Raw genomic sequence first — 19,885 nt, 5'->3', positions numbered from 1 at the left:
TATTTGATAGCATGCATAGGTAGTTGCAGGTCTGTCGAGATCTTCACAATTGGTGTAATAATCTGCGCAGAATCTCGAATGGCATTGATCACTTGCACCATGTAGTTTTAATGTAATCTCAACTGCAATCCAGGTCATTTGGTTTAGCTATTTGATGAAGCACAGTGATAACACAATCTGTAAATATAAATAAAATATCTGACATTGTGTATTCCCATTTGAACTTTGCTGTGCTTTTTAAATGTTTGAAAGCGCAGTGATAGACATTTGGGTGACAACTAAACCAAAAATCAGACATTGTTTTTCCATTGGAATTTGGTTGTGCTTTTAGATGGTTGAAAGCATAGTGATAACACATTGGAAATTCAACTAACTTTTGGCTGTCTTTTTGAGTGGGTGAATATAGCTGGTAATCTCATTGATCAACGTCTCAACCAAGTATTACCCAATTATCCACGTTGAAATGACACGGTGTGTCCAGTGGGTAGCCTATCATTGTAATATGTGAACATTCATGTAGGCTACGCTTTCTGGAATATGATACAGCAGAACCATCATCATGTCAGAGTAGGCTACGACAGTCTCCATTCCATTCTCTCTGCGCTGAGGAGCCTGCGTCTGTTTTGACAGGCAGTCAGTGGACCACCTCTCACTGCGGCGCAGTTCTGAAAAATATAAATATATCCCCGCAGAGTGGCACCCCCCCCCCCCCACCCGCACCCCCACCCCCACCCTCCCTCCGGCGTCTTAGTTTGCAAAATCCTCAACTGCTTCGGCTGGCTATCACAGGGGGTACGGCACCGGCGTTACCAAAAGCAGGGACGGATGAATTAGAAAAACAAAACGCCTTACCAACCCAATCCCCTTTTACTTATTATTTTTGGGCATTTTTGGGGAGAGGGACAGCAATAAACCTTGTATCCTGTCCCGTGGCTGACTGACAGTGAGAAGCGGATAGAAAGGTCAGTAGAACAGGTGCACTTTCTCATGTTTTTGCGCTATCGGATGACTGTGACATAATCGCAAAGAAATACCGTAGAATTTTACTGCAACAATGTATCATTACATGCTGGCAGCGTAGGAGGTTTTGGAACAATAGACCTACTGCTAAATAGCGTTTAATTTGTATGCAACACACTCCGAGCCGAAGCTGGAGTTCTTCTTGGGCATTAAAAAGATATTGGCAATTGGGTTTGTTATTCCAACTCCATGTAACTCTTTCAACTTGGTGCAGTGTGGTCATATAACCCTGTTTTTAATGCCAGCACAGGTGCGTTATTCTTCCAACTATAGCCATAATATAAACATAGCCTAGGCATATAGCTAGTTGTGTATTCCAGTGCGCCTTTCTTGGTCATTTTATGCGATGCTAATTTACACTGTGGTGTGATTCCCCGATGCGTCTCAGTGCAGATATATCACGTAGCATTGCAGCTGCTGTACCGTGGCAGAGAGAGTGAGAAAGATCAACTGCTAGGGCTAAAATAGGAGAGGAGGTAGGATTGCTCAGCTGACAGTGCTGATTCTGTGGATCTCTGAGCAGGGCAGTCTGTGAGGCGTTGCAGTCCAATTTAGAAAACTGTCTCGGCCACTCTCACTGACTGTCCCTCCAAGGCTTAACAGGAAAATAGCATTTATTTTATTTATTTTTTATTGAGAATGTTTAGTGTTCTTTATATGACCAGCATTTCTAGGGATCCAACTATCAATGTTGGCAAATTGTTCATACATTACCACTGTTACCATTACCACTGTTACCATTACCACTGTTACCATTATCATTGTTTTCAATTTAGAAACAGTGTGTGAAACAATGTAGGCCTACAGTTGAGGTTGATAAGGGAGGACTATTTTATTTTCAAACTGTACAAGATATTATGTATTGCAATCATGGCCAGTTACAGGCATAAGGGACACCGGCGGTCAATTAGGGCCAGCGGCCAATAGGGGGCCCCGACCCAAAAAATGTAATCACTTTTTTTAATAAAACAATTTGGGAACTCAGGGTCTCAATTTACAATAGTAGATTATACAAGGTGCAAGTTCGACATTTGGTTGTGCATCAGCATTGTTTCTCTTGTTTTGCTTTGTCACTGAATTAGCCATGTCAGCTAACCATTTTTTGATTGGTACATTTTTACATTTCAGTCATTTAGCAGACACTCTCATCTAGAGCAACTTACAGTTAGTGAGTGCATACATTTTTCATACTGGGCCCCCGTGGGAATACGAACCCATAACCCTGGCGTTGCAAGCGCCATGCTCTACCAACTGAGCTACAGGAGGCCTGAGCCAGTTATCTAAACTTGTAGTAATCATGGCTGAATACAGACCCGGCACGGGCCCACATACATTTTGTTAGTCACTCTCACTCAGATCATTAACATGGCATAAGTCATGGCAGAATGTGTAGAATTGCAGGAAAGTAGCTTTAAAACTGCAAAAAATTATCTCTGCCCCATGGCAAAATAAATAGAATTGCATAAAATGTCTTAGAAAATTGCAAACATTTTTCTCTGCCCTATGGCAAAATGTGTAGAACTGCAGAAAACTTGCTTTAAAACTGCAAAAATGTCTCAGAATTGCATGAAATATGTTGTCAAATTGTCTCTCCGCCTCATGGAAAAATGCGTAGAACTGCAGAAAATGTGCTTTAAAAAGTAATTTGTTTCTCTCCGTGGTAAAGAGGGGGGCCACTAAAAAAATTTGCCCACTTGGTTGGGAGGGGCCCCCCAACCAAATCTCGCTAAGGGCCACCAAAAGGCTAATTGTTATGATTGTAATTATCAACAAAGATCAAAGTTATGCAAACAAATAGCTTCTGTGGCTTTTTAACCTTTATAAGACTAGGTTTAGCATTTCAAGTAAAGCCAAAGTTCCTAAGTTAGATGGCATGTTAACCGTAGTTCATGTTCCTGTGTAGCATTTTGACAGAAACTGAATACATGTTACATACAGCGCCTTCAGAAAGTATTCACACCCCTTGACTATTTCCACATTTTGTTGTGTTACAGCCCGAATTTAAAATGAATAAAATTGAGATTTTTGTCACTGGCCTACACACAATACCCCATAATGTCAAAGTGGAATAATATTTGTCTACATCTTTACAAATTAATTCAAAATGAAAAGCAGAAAAGTCTTGAGTCAATAAGTATTCAACCCCTTTGTTATGGCAAACCTCAATAAATTCAGGATTAAAAATGTGCTTAACAAGTCACATAATAAGTTGCATGTGAGTGATAATAGTGTTTAACATGATTTTTGAATGACTACCTCATCTCTGTACCCCACACATACAATTATCTCTAAAGTCCCTCAGTCGAGCAGTGAATTTCAAACACTGATTCAACCAAAAAGACCAGTGAGGTTTTCCAATGCCTCTCAAAGAAGGGCAGCTATTGGTAGATTAAAAAAAAAAACACACACACACAAAAAACAGACATTTACTATCTCTTTGAGCATGGTGAAATGATTAATTACACTTTGGATGGTGTATCAATACACCCATTCACTACAAAGATACAGGCATCCTTCCTAACTCAGTTGCCGGTGAGGAAGGAAACCGCTCAAGGATTTCACCATGAGGCCAATGGTGACTTTAAAACAGAGTTTAATGGCTGTGATAGGAGAGAACTGAGTGTGGATCAACAGCATTTTAGTTACTCTGCAATGCTAACCTAAATGACAGAGTGAAAAGAAGGAACTAAAGTAATACTTCAAAAAATGTGGCAAAGCAATTAACCTTTTGTCCTGAATACAAAGTGTTAGGTTTGGGACAAATCGAATACAGCACATTATTGTGTACCACTCTTCATATTTTCAAGCATACTGGTGGCTGCATCATGTTATGGGTATGCTTGTAATCATTAAAGACTGGGGAGATTTTCAGGGAAAAAAATAAACTGAATGGAGCTAAGTACAGGCAAAATCCTAGAGGAAAACGCGTCTCACTCTGCTTTACACTAGAGACTGGGAGATGAATTCACCTTTCAGCAGGACAATTACCTAAAACACAAGGCCAAATATACACTGGAGTTGCTTACCAAGAAGACAGTGAATGTTCCTGAGTGGCCGAGTTACATTTCTGACTTAAAGCTACGTGAAAAGATATGTCAAGACCTGAAAATGGTTGTCTAGCAACGATCAACAACCATTTAGAGCTTGAAGAATTCTGAAAGATAATAATGCAAATGAGGAATAAGTCAAGGGGTGTGATGCTTTGTGAAGGCACTGACAGCAGAACCACAATGTAATACAAGGCTTAGTCCTACAGTTGTCAATGGTTGTTTTTTCGGTTTTTATTGCACCTAAACATCTTTATGCTGAAGTAATGGAATACATTCATTTCTTTGCTTGTTCACATAAAAATTAAAAAGATCAGTCTCCTATTTTCAACATTTGAACTGAGTACTTTGTGGCTTTCACACAGGATGGTTGAAATGGTCAAACAGATATTATGCAACGTGTGCATTTCTGTGACAGTGACTGAGATAGAAGCTTGCAAAACACATTATGTTCATGAACAAGATTCACTATGGGGTGTTTTTGTGTTTCGAACCACTACCGACTGGTATTACCGAGAATAGTCAACATCTCCTTGAGGTAAATTATTCTCCAAAGCAGGTCAGTATTATAATTACATTCTCTCTCTCTCCCTCTCTCTCTCTCTCTCCCTCTCTCTCCCTCTCTCTCTCTCTCTCCCTCTCTCCCTCTCTCTCTCCCTCTCTCCCTCTCTCTCTCTCTCTCTCTCTCTCTCTCTCTCGCGCCTCTCTCTCTCTCCCTCTCCCTCCTCTCTCTCTCTCTCCCTCTCTCCCTCTCTCCCTCTCTCTCTCTCTCTCTCTCTCTCTCTCTCTCTCTCTCTCTCTCTCTCTCTCTCTCTCTCTCTCTCTCTCTCTCTCTCTCTCTCTCTCTCTCTCTCCCTCCTCTCTCTCTCTCTCCCTCGCTCTCCCTCTCTCCCTCCCTCTCTCTCTCTCTCTCTCTCTCTCTCTCTCTCTCTCTCTCTCTCTCTCTCTCTCGCTCTCTCTCTATAATGCCTATTATCAGTTTTAGCCTGTCCTAATATCCTCCATTCCCTCCCCTCAGGTCCCCTGTGTGTGTTTGGTGCTAGAGAATTCACCATGGGGCTCAAGGCAGCCCTTCCTAAGCTGGAGCTGTACCTCTATACAGCGGTTCTCTACCTGTCTCTGCTGTGGGCCGGCACCTGGATCTGGGATGCCTCCTCTGGTGAGTAGTGGACCATGAGTTGTTATGGGGATGTGTCCCAAATTACACCTTATTCACTATTTAGTGCACTGGGGCTCCGGCCAAAATAAAGGCACTAATTATGGAATAATATGCAATTTGGGACGGGCCCATGGTGTAACTGTATTGTTGATCTGATGTAACTAATGTCTGAATTGCAGTTTTCTTGGGACAGGTCTCCCTGTGTAAAATATTTATCTCATAGCTATCCACACCATGTCCTATAGACTCTACGTTCATAACCAACCTGCGTTCGTTCCCTAGTTTCAAATTAACCTGCCTACATGCTGATTGAAAACTGACTCTGCAGAACATGGCTCAGCGTTTTGTCTCTCGTATATAGATTTTCTCCCTGTACATTATCCTCAGTCAAGCATGGTATTCAAACCTTTCACATCATGTTGCTTGAAGTGTTTGCGTCTACAGTATCTGATTGAAATTAAGAGGCCATAATGGATTCTTATTATTCATCTGTCTATTATGAGTGTCAGGTTATTATAAGTGGCCTAATTAGCAGCTAATGTCCTACTTCTGAACTCCTTAGATAATAATAATACGCCATTTAGCAGACGCTTTTATCCAAAGCGACTTACAGTCATGTGCGCGTACATTTTTACGTATGGGTGGTCCCGGGGATCGAACCCACTACCCTGGCGTTACAACCGCCGTGCTCTACCAAGGCTTGAGCTACAGAGGACCACAAGGAGGATATTCTTGTGTCTAATGACAGAACGTGTCAAGGAGTCAAACGCAACTAGAAATACTATAGTCTGCCGACGTATTATATTTTGTATAACTTGTAAACACGTATACAGCATTTATACGCATGTGTAACGGATTTTTGATGAAAGTCATTATATAAAAAGTGTTACCAGCCAGTGTTTTCCTTGTCAGTCTGCTTACTAAAGCTATTATCTTTTTATGTATTGATTTGAATGAAGTGACCGGCAGATTATGTAACCTCTGTGGATGGGTGCATGAACAGGGAGGGAATTACACGTGCTGAGGTCTGTGTGCACTGCAGTCCGATCGTATGAAACTGAAACAGTGTAGCGTTGTGCCCTAGTGTTCTGCTCTGTGTGCACTGCAGTCCGATTGTATGAAACTGAAACAGTGTAGCGTTGTGCCCTAGTGTTCTGCTCAGCCTACCTTGTAGTAGAGGGATTTCTTTAGGGGATAATGTTTACTTGCTTTCCTCTCACTGTCAGTCGTGGTTTCACTGAGGATAATATAGAGTACATGTCCTGCACTCAAATCTGCATTATGCATTACAGTAGAGTAGAGTAGAGTAGAGTAGAGTAGAGTAGAGTAGAGTAGGGTAGGGTAGGGTAGGGTAGGGTAGAGTAGAGTAGGGTAGGGTAGGGTAGGGTAGAGTAGGGTAGGGTAGGGTAGGGTAGGGTAGGGTAGGGTAGAGTAGAGTAGAGTAGGGTAGAGTACATTAGAGTACAGTACATTAGAGTAGAGTAGGGTACAGTACATTAGAGTACAGTACATTAGAGTAGAGTAGGTTACAGTACATTAGAGTACAGTACATTAGAGTAGAGTAGGTTACAGTACATTAGAGTACAGTACATTCGAGTAGAGTAGGGTACAGTACATTAGAGTACAGTACATTAGAGTAGAGTAGGGTACAGTACATTAGAGTACAGTACATTAGAGTAGAGTAGGGTACAGTACATTAGAGTACAGTACATTAGAGTAGAGTAGGGTACAGTACATTAGAGTACAGTACAGTACATTAGAGTAGAGTAGGGTACAGTACATTAGAGTACAGTACATTAGAGTAGAGTAGGTTACAGTACATTAGAGTACAGTACATTAGAGTAGAGTAGGGTACAGTACATTAGAGTACAGTACATTAGAGTAGAGTAGGGTACAGTACATTAGAGTACAGTACAGTACATTAGAGTAGAGTAGGGTACAGTACATTAGAGTACAGTACATTAGAGTAGAGTAGGTTACAGTACATTAGAGTACAGTACATTAGAGTAGAGTAGGTTACAGTACATTAGAGTACAGTACATTCGAGTAGAGTAGGGTACAGTACATTAGAGTACAGTACATTAGAGTAGAGTAGGGTACAGTACATTAGAGTACAGTACAGTACATTAGAGTAGAGTAGGGTACAGTACATTAGAGTACAGTACATTAGAGTAGAGTAGGTTACAGTACATTAGAGTACAGTACATTAGAGTAGAGTAGGTTACAGTACATTAGAGTACAGTACATTCGAGTAGAGTAGGGTACAGTACATTAGAGTACAGTACATTAGAGTAGAGTAGGTTACAGTACATTAGAGTACAGTACATTAGAGTAGAGTAGGGTACAGTACATTAGAGTACAGTACATTAGAGTAGAGTAGGGTACAGTACATTAGAGTACAGTACATTAGAGTAGAGTAGGGTACAGTACATTAGAGTACAGTACAGTACATTAGAGTAGAGTAGGGTACAGTACATTAGAGTACAGTACATTAGAGTAGAGTAGGGTACAGTACATTAGAGTACAGTACATTAGAGTAGATTAGAGTAGGGTACAGTACATTAGAGTACAGTACATTAGAGTAGAGTAGGTTACAGTACATTAGAGTAGAGGTTCTAGGTACTGCTCTGGCCATCAGCCTATTTCCCCAGGGCTTAACAGCGTCCCTTAACTGAACCGACCGTCTAAATACATCTGATACCCTAATGAGACCAACCATCAGGTTTATCAAGAGCACCTGCAGTAAGGTTGTACTGTAGGTTGTGGTAGGAACGTGTGAACTGCTGGACTAGTGCTCATTGTCACAATATGTACAGTTGAACTTTAGAGAGCGCTATCATTACGTCTTCCTGACCTCCTCTGATATCTATCTACCATATGGCCCTTCAGCCTTCAGATGGACCGGTGGACCCGACAGCAAGGCTGTGTCTGTTTGTGCCTTGGACCGGAGAAGCGCAGCGCTATGGCTTCCTGTCAGAGTATTGCCCCAGAGAGCGCTGTTGTTTTCCTTGTCTCCTGTTCCATGGAATATTTCAGTTTAATCATTGAGGGCCACGCTGCATGCTGGAGCGTAATCTCCCCAAATAGAGGACGGCTTTTAGGTTATGATTATTATTGTGGAAAATATGAAGGGCTTTGTGATAACTAAGTAGGTTATGCAATGCTGTTGGGGTTTTGCTCAATATCCTACTGCTCTTGCCAAAATAACACACTTACTGGAAATATCGACATGTAACTGTTCATTTTTTTTTTTTTATAGTAATTTTTTTGCAATAACACAAGTTTAAAGGTAAAAAAAAAGGATCGTATCAGACAGGAGATGGATACGTTTTGATTGGCTACACAGACTCCTTACTCCGGCCCAGTTTGAGTCGTCAGGCTAGGATATGATGTAAACGATCTAAAATGGAGAAACACATTAACAACAGATCAATCACACTATAGACATGTTTCTGGAGATCTCAGTTCAAGCTAGTCCACGTAACCCACTCCTAAAGAGCCTGTCTGGGTTCCCTTGTCTCTGATGGAATCCAACAAAACTCTCAGTTCATTGTTTTTAAATGGTTTGTCCGTCAGTCGTCAGTGAACAGGTATTCCCTTTCCTATTTGATTTTCAGACAATGTGAACAGGAAGGTGTTCAAGAAGAGCGTGAAACCAGGTTGGCACTACTTTGGCAGGAAAATGGTCAGTGGTTCATTCCCAGTATGTAATGTACAAGCCCTCCCATACACTGAATCTCGGACACATATTAAACCTTGTCCTGGACTGAAAAGTGAGATTCTCAATTGAGCATGTTTTTTTAGTCCAGGATTAGGTTTAATCTAGTCTGTTCTAACTAATGGAATATATTTGTCTCTCTGTTACTCGTGAGACAATGTTGCATCACTAACACATTTTACACACTTTTTTTAATTGATTGAATTGATAAAAATGGATGAGTGTGAATTTATATATATATTTGTTTTTCAACTATTTGTTTTCATGTGTTATAGGACGTTGCTGATTTTGAATGGGTGATGTGGTTCACAACATTCCGCAATCACATCCTATTCGCCCTCGCCGGTCATGTGATCTTTGCCAAAGTCTGCTCCCTGATATCTCCCCGGGTGAGTATTCACAGTTACGATGACTTCCCACACTCAAAATGTAAGCCTCAAAAGGCACCCTATAGGGGGCTCTGGTCAATATAGTAGTACACTATAGAGGAACTAGGGTACCATTTGGGATAAAGCGAAAATGTAGCTTTTTAGGTATGGGGTAACACAATTTACATTAAGGGAAAGGGGATATCTAGTCAGTTATAGAACTGAATGCATTCAACTGAAATGTGTCTTCTGTACTTAACCCAACCCCTCTGAATCAGAGAGTTGCAGGGGGGGGGGGGGGGGCTGCCTTAATCGTCATCGGCGCCAGTTGTTGGGGGTTAACTGCCTTGCTCAGAGGCAGAACGACAGATTTTTACCTTGTCGGATCGAGGATTCGATCCAGAAACCTTTCGGTTACTGGCCCAGCGCTCCTACCCGCCAGGCTACCTGCCGCCCCTAATTGCTGTCATACCTGTGTAGTAACACTGTAATTACACCAGAAACTAAATTGTATTAACATGTTGTTACACAGTAACTGCATGTTAATTGCATAGCAATGTAATTTGGAGTGTATTTTGTAATTTTTTGTATAATCCTGCCTAGTACAAAGCACGAGTTGGCTGACTAACGGAGTAGCACATTTATGTCAAATCAAAGATAGTCTCAAACATATGCTCCCAATAATCGAATGGGTAAACACCTGACAAACGTGTGTTCATGTATGCTTTAAACATGCTTTTGTTTTGTTTTGTTTTGCGCTTGCGATGAAGATTGGTGTGGATGATTGGTATTGCAAGGTAACATTATTAAACACAGTAATGAACTCTTTATATAAAAAAAAAAGTAATTCATTTCATCCCAACCGTCATCACTTTAGTGTAATCAACCATCTATGACGTAGTCATCACTGATGTTCGGTTACTAGTGTATCTGTTTGGCTACTAATGTCTGTTATCGGTTACTAGTGTATCTGTTTGGCTACTAATGTCTGTGCATTATTGATTTGATTCACACAGTGTATATGTCACATAGACTAGAGTATAGTCATAGTTTTATCGCTACAACCATTGACATTTCCGCTAACATTGTATTAACCTTGTAATTAAGTTCTAATAACATTGCTATATAGTTGTAATAACATATCATACACATTTTACAACATCGTCACAACATTATTACAACATTGTAATAACATTATAATAACAACATTGTAATAACCTTGTGGGAACCTTTTTAACAGCCTTGCAATATTATTGTAACGTTTAAAAAAAAATATATATATATATATATATATATATATATAAAAAACAACAACATTAAAATAACCTTGTTACAACCTTGTAATATCGTTGGTTCTTCCTGCTCCACAGCACAGGTCGTTGGTCTATGGGTTGTACGGTGGACTGACGGTGCTGGTCAGTATGGGCGGGGGCTTCCTGGCTCTCGTCCTATCACACTGCTTCATCCTCTACAGCGTGGCCCTGGTCAAGAGGAAGTGGATTGTCTTCGTCGCCGGTCTCGCCAGCCTGGCCACCTTCAAGATGGAACCGTTTAACACCTGGCAGGTGGGTTGGCTGAACTTAGATCTCTCTGATTGATTGAACCACTTGAAATATCTGCCCTATCCGTGCCCCTGTCTCAACAACATGAAAGCAAGTGTCAGGTTTGTGCTCACAATCAACTATTGGCACAATGGATTTATAACACCATGTCCTGTGTATTCAGAACTTACCTTTAACAGTCCAACACTATCATGGTACATAGCTAGTGTAAATGCACTTTCTTCCGAAGCTGAGGGAATAAACGTCGGTCCTGGAGGTGCTATCTTTGTGACTGCGATTAGACACACATTTCAAAGTAAATATGCACCAAACGTCATTAGTATTATTAACAAAATTCTAAAGTTATGTAGCTTAGCTTTCGGAATTGATTTTTTTTAACAGTCATTGGTGTATTTACTCTTGACTAGACGTTTGAAGTCTTGAAGAAGCAAAACTCTAAAGTATGGCATCCATATTAGGAAGATGTCAGTTGTTTGACAAAACTCTAAAGTATGGCATCCATATTAGGAAGATGTCAGTTGTTTGACAAAACTCTAAAGTATGGCATCCATATTAGGAAGATGTCAGTTGTTTGACAAAACTCTAAAGTATGGCATCCATATTAGGAAGATGTCAGTTGTTTGACAAAACTCTAAAGTATGGCATCCATATTAGGAAGATGTCAGTTGTTTGACAAAACTCTAAAGTATGGCATCCATATTAGGAAGATGTCAGTTGTTTGACAAAACCCCCTCAGTAATGACTGACATCATGTTCACATCTCCTCCAGGAAGGTTTTGTGACGGGCTACTTCGACCTGCAAGACATCCTGTTCTACGGAGGATCCTGTTTCACCATCATGCGCTGTATGAGCTTTGCTCTGGAGAACTGTGAGAAGAAGGACGGCAACTACAGCTTCGCTGACCTGCTCAAGTACAACTTCTACCTTCCATTCTTCTACTTTGGACCCATCCAGACTTTCGATCAGTACCACGTCCAGGTGAGTCATTCTTCTACTTTGGACCCATCCAGACCTTCCATCAGTACCACGTTCAGGTGAGTTATATCCTTGAGCAGGTGAAGCTGGCAGTCATAATTAAATTGACATTGTAAGATTTCTCTAGAGTATTTAGTCTGTCAATTTGCTGTCACTTTAGTTTGTTTTCTATATATTCTGTGTTTTATAGAACTAATGTATTTGTCAGTTCTTTTTTTTACCATACCATGATCTTTAAACTTTGAACTTTTAATCCCCCCCTAGGCCAACAACCCTAACCTGACCCGTAAGCAGAGAGAGATGTGGAACATTACCACCAGGGCTTTGTTGCACCTGGGAGCCATTTTGGTGGTGGACGTGTTCTTCCACTACCTGTACATCCTGACCATCCCCAACGACATGAAGCTGGTCAAGCAGCTGTCCGACTGGTCCCTGGGTCAGTTCGGCTAACTTTAAGGTTCAACCTTTATCAGTGGGGCCAGGAGTTTTTCCTGGTCGGGACACATAATCATGAAAAAGGTGGTAGACCTTCGTATCAAGGATCGAAATGCACCAAGGCCGGGATTCAATCCCATCACACTTTGTCGGCAATGCACCTTTTAAAGGCAATGTTCCCGTGTTCGCAGAGACCGCATTCGCGGTAAACACTGCATGTGTTTTCTCAATCGGAAATGACCTTTTAATGGCGCATTGTCTGCCTAATGCTGGGCATACGCTACACGACTTCTAAATAGTAACAACGACGTGCTCACATTTCCCGATTTCCGTGTCCCAAATCTTTCATTCCATCCATCCTCAACCCCAGGACGTGGGTGCTCACATTACATTATGATTCCCTAGTTAATCATGCCCTGCATTTCTTGGTTGTCGTAGGAAAGAAATGCCGCAACGCTGCTTTATTAGTGTGCACAATTAATATGTTCAGAAACATAAAAAAAGAGACAGAGGCGGAGAATATGGACCAGCCAAATGTTGGTCAGACGTGGACAATATGGAGTTAATATAAAACCTTTAATATTGAAAAGGCAGCTGCGTTCTCTCCACAGCTCCACCTATCTGTCTTCTGTCACCTCGGTCCGCACGGTGCATGCTGTTGTTGCTTTCCTCTTCACCATCTTTGTTTTGGTCTCACATGCTGAGTGCTCATTGACTATTGGCAGTAGTCCTTGCCCAATTGCGTCGTAGCACTGCTCATACTACAAGATGCACAACAAAAATTTCAGACATGTCAGAAAATTATAGGGTCATCCGACAGGGGTCTGGAGAACGGAACAGTCATCATCGGTGCGTCCTTGACCTGCTAAAATTACACCAGTCCTGACGTACTGACCCTAGTCCAAGTTCATAGGATTTCACCCCGATCATGAAAATGTGTCTAGGACGGCAAAAAAAACATGGCGAAATAGTGTAGTGTATGCCCGGCATAAATCCACTGGATTGAATCCTGACCTGTCCATTATTTATTTCCTCACCTGACCAGGAAACCTGACCAGTAAAACTAAAAATACAACCTCATCTTATAGGCCTATATCACTACCTAACAGAGATATCAAGTTTAGCATGATTTCTCTGCAGCAGAAATGTCTGTGGTTGTGGTTAATACAAATATGATATTATGCTACAGTATTATCTTCTCTCTATATAGTGTATACATCTTATCAACGACACGTGGTGCTAGGAACATAACTTGTTGTTTCTCGTCTGTAGCTGGTCTGGCCTACTCTAACCTGGTGTATGACTGGGTGAAGGCAGCGGTGATGTTCGGGGTGATCAACACTGTGGCCAGACTGGATCATCTGGATCCTCCTCAGCCTCCCAAGTGTATCACCATGCTCTACGTGTTCGCTGAGACGTAAGTGTCCAACCTCCGCAGGGATTCACATGAAGTGAATCCCTGGTTAAGAGCATTGCGCCAGTAACCGAATGATTGCTGGTTCGAATCCCCGAAGCCAACTAGGTGAAAAAAAAATCTGTTGATGCGCCCTTGAGCAAGGAACTTTAACCCTAATTGCTCCTGTAAGTCGCTTTGGATAAGAGCGGCTCGTAAATGTACGTCTCAGAACCCTTCACATATGAACACTTGTCTAGCGACTTTGGTAAGTGATGGTTGGAAGCTGTGGTCTGTTTCAGGATACTGTATTCAGTCTACTACTGGATGTGGACATCACAATGAGTATTGACTTTTAGGTCAATGAATATAGACTACATGCTCAAACTAATATCCTCTCTTCGATTTGCAGGCACTTTGACAGAGGCATCAACGACTGGCTGTGCAAGTGAGTGTCCCACAGTCGATAGATGGTGAAGAACATTTCAAAACCATCTTAATGCCCAGAAGATGATATACTCCTCTATATTAATGGTTCACTCACTTTTTCCACTTCCATCATTGGGGAACATCCTTTGATGACCAAAGACAAAGCTATGAACTCTTCAGTGCTAACAAACTGTGTCTCGAATCTTGATCTCCTCTAACAGGTATGTTTACGACTACATTGGAGGAAGCCACACAAATGTCTTCAAGGAGCTGGTGGCGACCATCTGTACGTTTGTTGTGACCACTTTGTGGCTGGGTCCATGTGAGCTGGTCTACATCTGGTCGTTCTTCAACTGCTTTGGTCTCAACCTGGAGCTCTGGGTAGACAAGTTCTTCTCCATACCTCCCTTCTCCAACATCGAGGTAAGTTAATACCAGCAGCATACCACCCTGCATCCCACTGCTGGCTTGCCTCTGAAGCTAAGCAGGGTTAGTCCTGGATGGGGAGACCAGATGCTGCTGGAAGTGGTGTTGGAGGGCCAGTAGGAGGCATTTTCTTCCCAATGCCCCAGTGCAGTGATTGGGGACATTATAGGGTGCTGTCTTTCAGATGGGACGTTAAACGGGTGTCCTGACTCTCTGTGGTCACTAAAGATCCCATGGCGCTTATCGTAAGAGTAGGGGTGTTAACCCCGGTGTCCTGGCTAAATTCCCAATCTGGCCACCTAATCATCCCCAGCTTCCAATTGGCTCATTCATCCCACGTAACTATCCCCCAGGTCGTTCCTGTAAATGAAAATGTGTTCTCAGTCAACTTAGCTGGTAAAATAAGGGTTAAAAAAATTCCTGGCAAATTGCTATTGAAAATGAATGGATGCTATATGGGAAGGAGCTACTGTATGGTAGACCAACCCTCATCCTGTGGGGATACTGTACCCTCTGGGGGGATACTGTACCCTCTGGGGGGGTTACTGGACCCTCTGGGGGGATACTGTACCCTCTGGGGGGTTACTGGACCCTCTGGGGGATACTGTACCCTCTGGGGGATACTGTACCTCTGGGGGGTTACTGGACCCTCTGGGGGGATACTGTACCCTCTGGGGGGTTACTGGACCCTCTGGGGGGGATACTGTACCCTCTGGGGGATACTGGACCCTCTGGGGGATACTGTACCCTCTGGTGGGATACTGTACCCTCTGGGGGATACTGTACCCTCTGGGGGGATACTGGACCCTCTGGGGGATACTGTACCCTCTGGTGGGATACTGTACCCTCTGGGGGGGATACTGTACCCTCTGGGGGGATACTGTACCCTCTGGTGGGATACTGTACCCTCTGGGGATACTGTACCCTCTGGGGGATACTGTACCCTCTGGGGGGTTACTGTACCCTCTGGGGGATACTGTACCCTCTGGGGGGTTACTGGACCCTCTGGGGGATACTGTACCCTCTGGGGGTTACTGGACCCTCTGGGGGGATACTGTACCCTCTGGGGGATACTGGACCCTCTGGGGGATACTGTACCCTCTGGGGGGATACTGTACCCTCTGGGGGGATACTGTACCCTCTGGGGGATACTGGACCCTCTGGGGGATACTGTACCCTCTGGGGGATACTGTACCCTCTGGGGGATACTGTACCCTCTGGGGGTTACTGTACCCTCTGGGGGGATACTGTACCCTCTGGTGGGATACTGTACCCTCTGGGGGATACTGCCCTCTGGGGGGTTACTGGACCCTCTGGGGGGATACTGTACCCTCTGGGGGGATTACTGGACCCTCTGGGGGGATACTGTACCCTCTGGGGGGATACTGGACCCTCTGGGGGGATACTGTACCCTCTGGGGGGATACTGGACCCTCTGGGGGGATACTGTACCCTCTGGTGGGATACTGTACCCTCTGGGGGGATACTGTACCCTCTGGGGGGTTACTGTACCCTCTGGTGGGGATACTGTACCCTCTGGGGGATACTGTACCCTCTGGGGGGATACTGTACCCTCTGGGGGGATACTGTACCCTCTGGGGGATACTGTACCCTCTGGGGGGTTACTGTACCCTCTGGTGGGATACTGTACCCTCTGGGGGGATACTGTACCCTCTGGGGGGTTACTGTACCCTCTGGGGGGATACTGTACCCTCTGGGGGGATACTGTACCCTCTGGGGGGATACTGTACCCTCTGGGGGGTTACTGTACCCTCTGGGGGGATACTGTACCCTCTGGGGGGTTACTGACCCTCTGGGGGGATACTGTACCCTCTGGGGGGATACTGTACCCTCTGGGGGGATACTGTACCCTCTGGGGGGTTACTGGACCCTCTGGGGGGATACTGTACCCTCTGGGGGGATACTGTACCCTCTGGTGGGATACTGTACCCTCTGGGGGGATACTGTACCCTCTGGGGGGATACTGTACCCTCTGGGGGGATACTGTACCCTGTGGGGGTTACTGTACCCTCTGGTGGGATACTGTACCCTCTGGGGGGATACTGTACCCTCTGGTGGGATACTGTACCCTCTGGGGGGGTTACTGTACCCTGTGGGGGATACTGTACCCTCTGGGGGGATACTGTACCCTCTGGGGGATACTGTACCCTCTGGGGGGTTACTGGACCCTCTGGGGGGATACTGTACCCTCTGGGGGGATACTGTACCCTGTGGGGGGATACTGTACCCTCTGGGGGGATACTGTACCCTCTGGGGGATACTGTACCCTCTGGGGGGATACTGTACCCTCTCTGGTGGGGGGTTACTGGACCCTCTGGGGGGATACTGTACCTGTGGGGGGATACTGTACCCTCTGGGGGGATACTGTACCCTCTGGGGGGGGTTACTGGACCCTCTGGGGGATACTGTACCCTGTGGGGGGGATACTGTACCCTCTGGGGGATACTGTACCCTGTGGGGGGATACTGTACCCTCTGGGGGATACTGTACCCTCTGGGGGGATACTGTACCCTCTGGGGGATACTGTACCCTTGGTGGGGGGTTACTGGACCCTCTGGGGGGATACTGTACCCTGTGGGGGGATACTGTACCCTCTGGGGGGATACTGTACCCTCTGGGGGGATACTGTACCCTCTGGGGGGATACTGTACCCTGTGGGGGGATACTGTACCCTCTGGGGGGATACTGTACCCTGTGGGGGGATACTGTACCCTCTGGGGGGATACTGTACCCTCTGGGGGGATACTGTACCCTGTGGGGGTTACTGTACCCTCTGGTGGGATACTGTACCCTCTGGGGGATACTGTACCCTCTGGGGGATACTGTACCCTCTGGGGGATACTGTACCCTGTGGGGGGATACTGACCCTCTGGGGGGATACTGTACCCTCTGGGGGATACTGTACCCTGTGGGGGGATACTGTACCCTCTGGGGGGATACTGTACCCTCTGGGGGGATACTGTACCCTGTGGGGGGATACTGTACCCTCTGGGGGGGGTTACTGGACCCTCTGGGGGGATACTGTACCCCTGGGGGGATACTGTACCCTGTGGGGGATACTGTACCCTCTGGGGGGATACTGTACCCCTGTGGGGGGATACTGTACCCCTCTGGGGGATACTGTACCCTCTGGGGGGATACTGTACCCTCTGGGGGATACTGTACCCTCTGGTGGGGACTGGACCTCTGGGGGATACTGTACCCTGTGGGGGGAATACTGTACCCTCTGGGGGGATACTGTACCCTCTGGGGGATACTGTACCCTCTGGGGGGATACTGTACCCTCTGGGGGATACTGTACCCTCTGGGGGGGATACTGTACCCTCTGGGGGGGGGTTACTGGACCCCAGCTATATACCTCTATGAATCAGCTGTTCCTTAGACTCATGATTAGCTGAATCAGGTGTGCTGCCAATGTTGCCATTTTGCTCCCAATATTTCAATATTGCTTCGCTATCCAATCCTGCCAGTCAGATCTGCAGGAGTGTCTATAGGAAGTAGGGGCTGGAGACCGATTGGGCCTTCAGCAAAAGCCATGGCCTTGTCCTTCTGTCCCCTCTGTCCACAGTATGCCATAGGTGAGGCTATGTCTCGTAGGATCAGAGCCATCTTCGGCGCCCTAAACTTCTGGACCATCATCCTCTACAACATCCTGGCTCTCAACAGTCTGGAGTTCGCCAAGCTGGTGGGAAAAAGACTGATCGTTCAAGGTAAGATTGAGCAGTACTGTTGTGGACAACACAAAGAACAATATATTTACATTACAGGTCAAAAGTAAATATTGTATGTAGTTACTGCAGAGAATAACTTCTTGTTTGTCTGAGGTGTTTGACAAAAGATGTACTCCTTCCGTGGAAACTGTTCTTGACCAGTCTGATAAAGATGTACTCCTTCCGTGGAAACTGTTCTTGACCAGTCTGATAAAGATGTACTCCTTTCGTGGAAACTGTTCTTGACCAGTCTGATAAAGATGTACTCCTTCCGTGGAAACTGTTCTTGACCAGTCTGATAAAGATGTACTCCTTCCGTGGAAACTGTTCTTGACCAGTCTGATAAAGATGTACTCCTTCCGTGGAAACTGTTCTTGACCAGTCTGATAAAGATGTACTCCTTCCGTGGAAACTGTTCTTGACCAGTCTGATAAAGATGTACTCCTTCCGTGGAAACTGTTCTTGACCAGTCTGATAAAGATGTACTCCTTCCGTGGAAACTGATTACATCGAAAACTGCAGTCGTTCAAAAGTATATTTTCTCCATCTTATATTTCACATCACCGTGTCTTTCTCTGGTATATTTCTCACTTATTGTCTCTATCTTCCAGGTTTCCCTCTGTCCACCCTGTCTGTACTGTTTGTGACCTACTGTGGTGTTCAGCTGGTGAAGGAGAGGGAGAGGAAGCAAGCCCTTTTGGAAGACCCCGAGCCAGCGGCTGTGCCCCCTACACCTAAAGACATGCCCCCCAAGCCTGAGGAGGTCGGCAAAAATAAAGTTGAGTAAACGCACAAACGAGGAAAAACTTCATTTTGTTTTTTGAGGACCTGGTTTTCACGTCAACAGTCAACAACGCCCCCCCCGCCCCCCATATTTTTACACCCTTGAGTATCTCTACTGTACTGAACCAAACCAGACTGTCACAAGTCACAGGGAATCATCGTCGCGGCAACTCTTCTACTGCTACCACCAAGTTGTCACCATGACAACTACTACTTTACCACTCTGTGTGTTGTTTTTTGAAAAACAAAGCATTGTTTTTATGTGAAAAGTCCTGAAGTGCACTTGCTGTAGATAATCACCATTTGCCAAGTACCCCGTCCTTTTTGGTACATACACCGAGAGTGCATTTTGTATATTCATATTAAACAAAATATGGGCATGCCAAATATTTTATGCAGACACAGCTAATATATTGAAGATGCAGAATTACTTTTACATCATCCAGCAGACGCTCTTATTCAGAACAATTTACAGTAGTGATTGGACACATTTTAGCACTGGTCCCCCGTGGGAATCAAACCCACAACATTGGCATTGCAAGGTCTTATCAAACACCTCTGAGCTAAATGTCTCTACATTCTGTTCAAGTGTCTTTTAATGTGTGTTTTTAATGTACCAAAGGTATTGCAGTAATACAAAGCTGAAACCTCATAACTCTGTCACGTTTGTGTTAACATTACATAGCCTTTTTTTCCAGAACGTTTATTTCTACTTGAGTCCGAAATTACATCAACATTTCTCATCTTACATCTTGGGTATTTCTTTTGGTAATTTCTTTTTTTTAACTTGAAGTAGCCTAACAATAACGGTAACAAACCTTAAAGTAAGACATCCAGTG

The 19,885-nt window shown here is 44.4% G+C and overlaps 1 protein-coding gene across 1 annotated transcript; it reads left to right on the top strand.

Moving 5' to 3' along the window:
- Positions 1-734: 734 nt before the first annotated feature.
- On the top strand, positions 735-19,129 carry hhatla (hedgehog acyltransferase like, a). The gene is made up of 12 exons (XM_041842402.2): positions 735-962; positions 5,086-5,226; positions 8,844-8,911; positions 9,220-9,333; positions 10,683-10,877; positions 11,644-11,853; positions 12,115-12,286; positions 13,558-13,702; positions 14,091-14,126; positions 14,329-14,530; positions 18,122-18,263; positions 18,875-19,129. The coding sequence occupies exons 2-12, from the start codon at positions 5,121-5,123 to the stop codon at positions 19,048-19,050; spliced, it is 1,566 nt and encodes a 521-aa protein (XP_041698336.1). The 5' UTR covers positions 735-962; positions 5,086-5,120; the 3' UTR covers positions 19,051-19,129.
- Positions 19,130-19,885: the final 756 nt, after the last annotated feature.

Source organism: Coregonus clupeaformis, chromosome 21, assembly GCF_020615455.1.
Source record: "Coregonus clupeaformis isolate EN_2021a chromosome 21, ASM2061545v1, whole genome shotgun sequence".
In the NCBI taxonomy this organism is placed as follows: Eukaryota; Metazoa; Chordata; class Actinopteri; order Salmoniformes; family Salmonidae; genus Coregonus; species Coregonus clupeaformis.
Note: the sequence above shows the minus strand (reverse complement) of the source record. Positions and strands in the feature narration are given on the sequence as shown.